Genomic DNA, 10,456 nt, shown 5'->3' with positions numbered 1-10,456 from the left:
TATTATTTGGTTCCGTTTATGATCTTCCAAGGACTCAAAGCAGTACCCCGCACCCCAAGTTATTCTGAAATCAGTAGGCTGTAACTTCACTGAAGGCCACAGAGTAAACCTGATGTGTCATCACAATACTCCTTCCCTAAAGGCTATAGATTTAAATGTCATTACAGGGCTTATTCGCTAAAGGCTATAGAACTGGGTATTGTTGGTGTCCTTATAAGGCTCCTTGACTAACGCCTATAGAGTTGAGTGCTTCTGGTGTCCTTACAGTGTCTCTCCACTGAAGGCCACATATGTTGTGCAACTATTACGCTGTTTTCAGGACAAGCTCACAGGGTCGTTAATCAATAAAGGATCTGTTCCTGTGGGACCTCAGTAGAGTCACCTGAACCCCCCTGGTACTGTCATCACCATTAATCACCACCAGCTCTATGTTAATGAAGTAGATACAGCCGCCCCCCTCACTAGCTTCAGGTCAAATGAAGTTTGCTGTAGGAGGTGGGAGTCTGAATGAAAGATTAGGGGCTTTGAATGCAGTGCCTGTGAGGGGAGCTTCGGATAAAGCAAGATGTTGACAGGTCATAAACTTCCTGCCAAGTGCGAGATATCCATTTAATCCACCAGGGATGTGGTCCAAGTGCAGTAGGCAGAGAAGCTAGGCCACAACATACTGATGAGATTCTTGGGCACTGGATATACCCCCTATACTTAGAAAGTAATTGTAAGCCTTGACATTTGACACATCCAACATGAATTGGATGGAACATGGTTTGATTGTGAATTTGGAGATTGATGCCTCTGCTGAGTTCCTAATTAGCTGTTTACCACTCTGGTTGAGTGATATATCACTCTTTGATGAGGGAGTGAGAGTTCTACTAGCACAGCTAAAATCTGTGGGATTTCATGGTTTGATGTGGTACTGTCTCTGTCCTCAAGTTCCTGATAATGGTTTAAAATACCCCACATATTTCTTTGGTCATATGATTAATCTTTAGGCTTTTCAAAAAGTTACTCTCGGAATAGTAACTAGATGACCAAGCAGAACGTTTAGACAGGAATTTGTTTTAGTGGTTTAGGCCTCTTAAAAGAATATTACCATGTATTTCTGCAACCTGGAGTTTAATACAAGATAAACCCAGTAAACTTTTTAAAATCACACAGAACCACAGACATATAATTAAAGTACTAGGTTGCTTGCATTATTAACTCCTATGTTGCAGATTAAATTCATGTTCAATGAAAACAAAACTGATATGTGTTTCTATGAGTGATTTAAGCACCATATATCATGCATAATCACCTCCACCCTTTACAGAAAACACTTTCATCACAACGCCAATCGAGGGTGGAATGTTGTCACTGAGTTCCTGGTAACAGTTTTCATGGGAGGAAAGGCAGCCATGACACATGCTTGTCCTGGAAAGCAGAGTTATCCAACAGGTTACGCATTGCTGTTTGAGGCATGTGGCCTTTATTGGTAGCAGACATGCAGAGCTTGGTGGCCCATATATAACCCAGCTAGGGCTCCAGTAATAATGCAGGGCTTAGACAGCATCAAGGGAGCCTGCCACAAAGCTACACAAAACCATTTGGGAGTGCCTATGCTGGTCAAGGGCTCACATCACACAGCAGGTTTATCTGTGAGTGAGGTCACTGGCCACAGCTGACCTGCAGCACCCCCTGCTGGTGCTGAACACACTATCACTGGCAATATACCATTCATAGTTCAACCCCATGTTCACTATCTCTGTGAAACGATGGCAAGATAACCAATCAGAAAAGCTGACAGGAATTACAAGCTAATCCTTTCTGCTGCTTTAATCAGACAGGCTCCATTAAGAATTTTGACATCACTTGCAATGGTGGCATCCGTTGGTCTCCATTCAGAGATGTCCATTTTGTGGACGTGGCCCAACTTTGGATATAAAACCCCAGACCCGTGCATTGTTTTGCGGGCTTTGCACTACGAGGCTAGGAACAAACAATGCACAGCTGCTGCAAATGTGCCCCTCAGTCTGTGCCAAACGACTGTCATCGAGGAGTTTAGGCAACATCAAAGAGGAGGTATTCTGGGGTTCCAATGCCTGACCTCACTGGAACATTGGTTGCACCCTATCTCATCAAAATATGTGTGACATTCTCAGAAAGCACTTCCCTCTTAATCCTGGTTTTATTTTGCTTTCAGCAGAGTGCTACAGTTCCATAAAATTAGAGACAATGTGAGGCAGCCCACAGTGGAATTAGTCCCATGACAGTACACCACTGTAATGAGAACAGCAGGGCGTTTTCTGCATCCACCATGGGCTGTCTCTTCACTCAGTATTCCTGAAATAGTACTTTGGGGAGGGGGAAGGGCGGGGTGTCTGGAGTGTGTGCAGGAGAACAGTGAGTTCCAGTGCAACAATATTGTTATTCAGTAGAACCGTGACAAAGTCAAATCCTCTGCGGAACATCTTCAGCTCCTGACCCTGTCAAACACATTTGAATAGGATCTCTTACCTCAGGCAGTTGCACCAGCAGGAGGCTATGTCAGTACAGGTTCTAAGCCGCAGAAGCAGTTCAAGCAAAGAAAACCAACTGCTTTTTGATTTGCCACCAAAAACCAAGGTATATTCACCGTGTCTTCCTTACTTTCAGCAAGGCTAGTCTCACACAATGCAGTCTACACATAGTTGGATTCAAATGGATTCAGTAACAGAACAGCATCAACTGTAATCTTCTGAGAGCATTCTTTGTCAAGAGGTTCAGTTAAAGTGTGACACGAGTAAGAGCTTTCGCAGTCGGCCTGTCTACTTGGGCACATATTTCTTGTGCCCATTGATAGCTTCTACTTCAGGGGTCGGCAACTTCGGTTCTGAAGATCCACAGGGTGTGCTGGTTTTTGTTTTCACCTCAAAATCAGTTTCGGACCCAAGAAACAAGGAGAAGTGAGTTAATTACAAACATTAGCTTTCATTGATCAATTAAGTGCTGAGTAACAACAAAAACCATTCAATCTTGCAGCTCTCCAGGACCCGGGTTGTTGACCCCTGGTCTACTTGGAACACTATCAATGGGCCAAAGAACCATAATGGATTTTCTATACCCAAGATGTTGTGAAGTACCTATTTATAAATATAACCAGACAAAACTTGCTGTCCAGCGAGGCAATAGCACTCCGCTTAACAATCCATCTGATGGAGGACAACACCTTTTCCTGATGGCATGGCAAAGAGATTTTTAAATTGGGCATCAGGCAATTGCAATGTTTTTAGTAATGGATAATGTAATGCATATTGCATGTACTGCAAGCAGCGTACTGAAGAAAGATCTTACTGAGACGCTTAAAAAACAAGGTAAAAGGGTGCCTCTCAGATAGACGTGGAGTGGCCAGAAAGTAAAAGGATTGGCATGTGTTCCTTCCACCTACAAACTCAACTACCCGATTTCACTAATTAGTTCTCCCTCCTGGCTGAATACTTGTGCAAATTATCAAATCCAGGTGAACAAAATACTAGAGAGGACTTACTTTCTGAACCTGGATCTCCACCTTCCACCTCTGCTCTCAGATAAAATGACTGCCAATATAACACAACACACGGGAGTCCCCATTTCCAGGGTGTAGTCCCCAACACAATCATTTACGTAACATTCAATATAATACCAATGTAATACATATAGTGCATGTTTGTTTGTTTTATTTTTTATTTGTTTGTTTGTGCATGCCCAGTGGCTAGTTGCTTTAAGTTTAGAGAGATAGAGAAGATCAAGACAGACTAACAACTAGATAATGGTTCTCTCAAAGGAATACACACGTTAAGATAAGAAACAATCTTGAGCTGTCGATAACAACCCCAATAATAAGCAAAGGCATTTCACATGTTAACATGTTTTGCTAACTGCAAAGTTATCAGCACTTGTCTTGTTGATAAACAGTCACACCTCTTTGACCGTAACATCCCTGGAATATAGCTTTGAAGCTTTACCTCACAAACAATCGCAACATTATAAGGAATATAATTTCTGTTCAACAGTTCCAGCTTTCCAAATCTGGAATCATAAGCAACACTTGTGTCAGTGTAAAACCTTCACACCTCTCTTACAGTGACATCAACAGGAACGCTGTTAGCGCTGTTAAACCATCACACCTCTTCGACAGTATCAGAACAAAACTTGCTTCAGTGTTAAACTGTCCCACATCACAGACTGAGACACCATCAGGAACACTGTCTCAGTGTTAACCAGTCACTCACCACTGAACTCAAACTGGAGTTCTCAACAGATCAGCACTAATCACACATACTCAGTGAATGGAAGCACTAATGGCATACCCACTGACATCATAACCCCAGTGCTATCCTATCCCATTTATGCTTCAATTATGTACAGTACATTTTCATAGTCCCTCTACCGAGTCTTCCTGTCTTTAACATGACTCATGCCTTTGTGCCGTTGGACTGTGAGAGGGCGCAGGTGAGGTCATACTCCCCTTGACAGGGGAACTGTCCGTACCAGTTGTTCCAGTCAGATGGAACTGTGCTGTAGAAGCCTTGGTCAGCAGGGACATACTGGTGGAACACTGTTTCCCGTGGGGTGTGGCCAGGGGTGTGGTTCAGCCTCTGCAGAATCACGGGGTTGAACTGGTAGGTGAGTTTGCGGCGAACCTTGATGATCTCGCCCGTGCGGCTGTAGTTGCGCAGTGCGCGCGCCATCTTCTGGTAGGTCATCATCTTGCGGTTGCCCTTGCGTGTGCCCCAGCACTCCGCCAGCTTCTCTTTGTTCTTGGAGACAAAGTGGAAGGTTCCGGTGCTGCGGTCGGCCCACTGGATGGAGTCAGCCATGTTGACATCGTGCAGGGCCTCGTGCAGGTACTCGTACAGACGCAGCTTCTTACGACCTGCGTGGAGAAGGAAAGAACCGCAATGCAACAACGCTGAGTTTGATCAAACACTGTGACACACAACCCTGCTCAAATAACAAGCTGGTCAAGCTGGCATAGCTGGATTTTACAGGACCTAAGCTATAGGTATAGCTGGGTATGAGCAGGTCAACCAGCGTCGCCAAGTTGGACATAAAGCTGGTCTAGCTGGGTATGAGCTGATCAACCAGCTAGTGCTGGTAGCCTTTCTGAACTGGTCAAACCATGTCAAGCTGGGAGTTGGTCTGAACTGGTCAAAACCTAGCTTGAGATTTGTTCAAAACTGTAAACCACAATACATGACCACTGAGTTTGATCAAACACTGCAAACCACAATACACCAAATCTGACTGATGAACACAGCTTCAGATCTGCAGCATAAGCCTGATATTGGGGAACTCAACTTCAAAAAAGACACTGTGGAGGAAATACTGCACTAACTCGCCATACAGTTTCATTGTTAAAGAACAGCTGACCACTAATTGCAACTGAGGATCATCAAGTATCATATTAATGCTCTGTCTCCCTGTTGGATCCCCTAACAGTCCCCACTGTGACCCTGCAGGGCTCTGCTCACCTTTACTGCTCCTCTGGGGAGGGAACATGGAGCAGAGCTGCGGGATGCTTGTGGGCGTAGGGGGAGCGAGAGAGACGTCTGCTATGCTGTGGTCCCAGGACTGGGGACACAAGACAGAACGGTTAGGTGACACATATTTATACCGAGGTAGACATGTCTGTTTACATCACAGGAATAGCACATCAAAGGTACGCACACTCTACCATGTGTGCACAAATCACAGGTAAGCACCCATCGCAGGTATAAAAACGAATATGTCTGTGTACCCCCCAAGCTAAATCTGGCAGGTTTGCAGTACTTAGATATACACCGCCCAGGGGTATAAACTCTGAAAGGTATGGACACATATACTCCCAACTGGTATGATACATTTGAGTGCTTTCGTTCACTCTGGTGTTCACAAACTTTGCGAGAGTTCAATAATTATGACTGTACATTCTGACAAGTGGACTGTCAGATGTACAATCATCATGCATGCACAGGAAATACATTACAGGTATGCACAACTGTGAGGACACACAGGTGAACACACTGAGGCCATCATGGGTGTTTCTGGGAGGTGATACATACCGGTGGCTCAGTGCAGTTATAAACTGGCCCTGTGACATCAGACACAGGGGTCAGGGGGTAACAGTGGACGCCAGCCGGCACAGATGGCAGCTGACTGCTAAGTGTCTCATAGTATTTGAATTCTGAGAAAGGGGAAAACACACACAACCACTTATCTGATGGAGGCCCCGGAATATTGTATGTAAAAAGAAAAAAATTCTAATGAGGTCCCCTTCCAGACAGAACCTATTCACCAAAAATGTAAGAATGCATAATTTTATGAGCAATATTGAGTGTGGAGGTGTATCTAAAATAGCGTGTTGTGTATAAGGATTCACAAAATGAGCAATTATAACATTCTCTGAAAGGTGTCACTTGTGTGTCTTTTCAGATATATCTGTCAGCATTGATAGTGTACATATATAACAGTGCATCTATTTTGTTTAAGCATAAAGATGTAGCTGTTTCAAAATGTACTGTGCTATATACGTACTGTAGATGTAAAAGTGTATCTGTTCTTGATTTTATTGCGTGTGGATGTCTAAAAGCATGTACCTGGATGAAGAGCCTAGATATACAGGTGTCTATTCCAGGATGAACTATATGGATGTGATGGTGTATTTCTAGCTGTATGAACAGTGTAAATGTTGCACGCATTGTTTGTGCTCCTATTTGGAGTATATGGTTGCTCAGGTGTGTCCGTACCCGTTTCATAGTGTTGATCATCGGATTGTCGCTGAATCACATCAATGGCATCCTGGAAGTCCTGGCTTAGGAAGTCCTAAGAACAAAAAACCATATATTGAAAATACAAATAATATTTCTGTTAATCAGAGGACACTTATAATCACATTTATAAGGGTGGAAATTTACTACTAAAGCCGGAAACTCACACCCCTACTAACAAACACTGGAATTTGTGCTCAAAGTCAACAAATAGCAAAAAAAAAAAAGAACTTACCATTCTAAATGCCCACATACAAGGTAAAAATGTATGTGGATCGCCGGATGATATTTGGCCAGGTAAAATACAGGTGTATTCGGCCAGGTGCACAGCAGGTGTATTTGTTCAGGTAGAATGTAGGTATATATAGCCTGATTTTCTCAGTCCCTCCTAACAAATGATGTGTCAGATAAAGATGTGGCTCAATTTAAATGAATTTGCACCCCCCCCCCCCCTCCGAGCACCGTCAGAACTGTGGTCAACTTCTCTTTTTGTAAATGAAGATCAGATAGTGCCCAGACAAGCAAAGGCTCAAATCGTCTTCATTCAGTGAGGGGTCCACTATCCTTTGAGGTTTCATATTGTTGCTGTAGGGCAGATTCTGCATGTTTCAGAGACAATCACATTAAATTAAGCATTTTTTAAAGTAAGTTAAGTAAACTAAATGTTAAAAAGCAAACATTTCAAAAAGTTAACATTTGATTTCTGAGCCTGAATCTCAATTTCATTTTTAGCTGCCATGCACTCGCTTGCCCTATGAAAGGTTGACATTTATTGGAGAGCTTTGGGAAGTTTGTTTAGTTTGACTCAGTTTGTAATGAACGCCATCCTATCGTGACAATTCTGAGCAGTTTACGGGTTTACCAAGCCATGCTTCCGTATCTGCTCACTGCATGCAGAAACCAGCCGTGCCTGGCGGTCCCATTACCTGCTGTAGATACACACTGACAGCTCCTGGGCTGCATCTGGAGGCCAGTGGGGAGAGAATATGCTTCATTATGTGAGGAACCCCATTAGGTCTTTTTCCCTGAAATACCCAATGACTTCAGGCTATTCCATGGACTATACATATGTTGAGAATGGACATACTAGCTCTAGTTTCAACTGATGCATGCGCTCTCAGTCCTTTTCTCTTTCACATTGTAGCCGAGCTGTTTCATGACAACAGAGGACTGTACTTCTAGACTTAATTATTACTGTCAATTATGAGTTGCTCTGCTTGCCTGCAGCCACAGACACTAGTTGCATGGTCAATCAACGCAGACTGTGTTAAAGCACTATGAAATAAAGGTTCTAAAGCGGCCTGTAGCGTAGTGGTAATGGGACACGCAAGGTCAGTGGTTCTAATCCCGGTGTAGCCACAATAAGATCCGCACAGCCGTTGGGCCCTTGAGCAAGGCCCTTAACCCTGCATTGCTCCAGGGGAGGATTGTCTCCTGCTTAGTCTAATCAACTGTACGTCGCTCTGGATAAGAGCGTCTGCCAAACGCCAATAATGTTATGTAATAAAGAAAGATTTCTATTATAACTAATAACAACTATTACTGAAACTAACTATACTAATGTACACAAAATTACACAATTTTCCACATGAAAGGACCGAAAAACATACACACAGAGAATGTGAAGAAAGTTAGAAAGTTGAATAGATTGAGCAATAATTTAATAATTAATTGGCCACACCTCATTTATGGGGCATATGTATACAGCTAGTAAGCCATTGATAAATACTATTGTTTCCTCATTATAAATAAATACAGAGAATGGAGAATAAATATGGAATACACATTTTAAATGTATTTAAGATAGCTCAAGTTCTTGAATTGCTTAAAATGAAGTGGTTTTGAGATTTCCCTATCGGGTTTTAGAACACACACCAGGTAGAAAGATGATCTTCTACTGATTCTACTGACAATCAACTTACTTCCAATCTACCCTCCAACTCATTAACACGAGCCAAGTCAAATAGACTCATGACTTCGATGAGATAACCCTTTCCTGCAAATGTTGCAGTTTTATTCGAAAATGGCCAAATTAACTAACAGCCTGCGCATTTGTTTGTTTTTTAAGATTTATTTTTGTACATATTACCATGATTACTGTGATATTAGCTGCCGCAATTAAATTACAGCATGAATTTGGTATTTCTTTCTTTAAAATTGCATGGTTATATTTATGTATTGTCTTTCAAAATGTCCTCAAATATCAAAAACATAAAGAAAGTAAAAGAAAAAGAAGACTTGCAAGATTTTCATATTTGAATTAATGTCAAGTAAAAAAAAAATGCATTTAATACATTTTTAATACAGTTTTGTAATCTGGGTTGATAAGTGCACTTTTTCATTTATTTTACATAACTATGTCAATTATAGCTCAGGCTTGTTTTGTATTTTGAATGCTATGCATTTTTGGAATTGTTATGAACAGCAAGTGCTTTGTGATTTCATTTTATGAATATCACTGTACAAAAAGGTATATGATGAGACACTTCCAGCCTAAACAACCAACAACCAATTTTGCTTACTTTGTGCTTATTTGTTCATTCAATGTTTCAAAATATTTGTACTTTGTTTATAATTGTAGTATAGTTTTTCACTATTTTCTATGAGCATAAGCATATCTATGAAACTAACTATGACCATATTGGCATGATTGACAAATATACTGGTTGTCCATCTGCAAGGATCTCAGTAAAAGCAATCAGCCTTCTAAGTAACAATAACAATGTATTTATAATGCCCAGAACACTCATAATTATGCATGCATCAGTTTGATATTATGAAAGTAAACAGTACCAGTTAATGAATTCATAAATATCAACTGTGACTTTTCTCCTTGCTCAATATTCATTCCATCATAAAAGGTACCTTTCTGAGAAGTGCATGAATTAGGAGCTCATATTTTAAACACCAACGGACAGGCTAATGTGGTTCCCCTTTCCGGTTCAATAGCAGTGAATGTGGTAAGAATGGGACATGCAAACTGAGATGAAGAGATTACAGACACAATACCCCTGATCTCCAGATGCAGAGATTACAGCCTTCCGATGGATGAAACTTCTCTTACAGTAACCGTGTTGAATGACATGTCATAACCCCAGAACATGTACAGTGTGTATCGTACATTAATTCAACAATAAATAATGTCATTGAATCTGACAGGGCACACAAAGTAAAGCACTCCCAAATCAACTGTGCACAGGTTGTCACTGCATCTTAATAACACACATAATAATATATTTTTTTTTAGCTACCAATGTGCAATTATGTAGACCTGCAGATCATTGATTCCTGTTCTAACTGACTGTTATTTGTCACTCAGAAGTTAAGGCAGGCAGATTCCAACATTTAAAAAGAGAAAGGCTGCAAGCTATACTAATATGTGATATTAGATTACAGAGTGAAAATAAATATGAGGAAATGTCATCAAATATATTTTGAAGTTTGGTTTCGGCCAAACCGTGCACTAGACAATTTTTGATCCTCAGGGTTGTTTCCATAAGAACAAGGAAACTGATCCCAATGTTTTCTTATTTAACATTGTTCCTTTTCTGTTTTGTTTTGCTTTAGGTTTGCCAAGTTATATGTATATTAATATTCTCAGGTCATTAAATAAGTGTGTTCAAATTTTCTACAAGGATGGACACAGTCTACCATAAAGCAAGAGGCTAGCGGTATGTGTGTGTGTGTGTGTGTGTGTGTGTGTGTGTGTG

General features: G+C 41.3%; 1 protein-coding gene across 1 annotated transcript; it reads right to left on the bottom strand.

Annotated features, from left to right (window-relative positions):
- Nucleotides 1-3,657: 3,657 nt before the first annotated feature.
- On the bottom strand, nt 3,658-7,128 carry LOC133135824 (transcription factor Spi-C-like). The gene is made up of 5 exons (XM_061253113.1): nt 6,982-7,128; nt 6,726-6,801; nt 6,042-6,163; nt 5,472-5,571; nt 3,658-4,873 (listed from the first exon to the last, which is right to left on the bottom strand). Exons 1-5 carry the CDS (start codon nt 6,997-6,999, stop codon nt 4,413-4,415), a joined length of 777 nt encoding a protein of 258 aa, XP_061109097.1. The 5' UTR covers nt 7,000-7,128; the 3' UTR covers nt 3,658-4,412.
- Nucleotides 7,129-10,456: the final 3,328 nt, after the last annotated feature.

The sequence above is a fragment of the Conger conger genome, chromosome 8 (genome assembly GCF_963514075.1).
Source record: "Conger conger chromosome 8, fConCon1.1, whole genome shotgun sequence".
NCBI classification, from domain to species: domain Eukaryota; kingdom Metazoa; phylum Chordata; class Actinopteri; order Anguilliformes; family Congridae; genus Conger; species Conger conger.
Note: the sequence above shows the minus strand (reverse complement) of the source record. Positions and strands in the feature narration are given on the sequence as shown.

Bases quoted from the DNA above. Each gene is read 5' to 3' on its own strand.
- LOC133135824 (XM_061253113.1), bottom strand. The intron at 6,164-6,725 runs GTACGGACACAC...CCCCTTTCTCAG, and splicing joins TGATCAACACTATGAAACGG to AATTCAAATACTATGAGACA. The intron at 4,874-5,471 runs GTGAGCAGAGCC...TTCTCCACGCAG, and splicing joins TCCCCAGAGGAGCAGTAAAG to GTCGTAAGAAGCTGCGTCTG.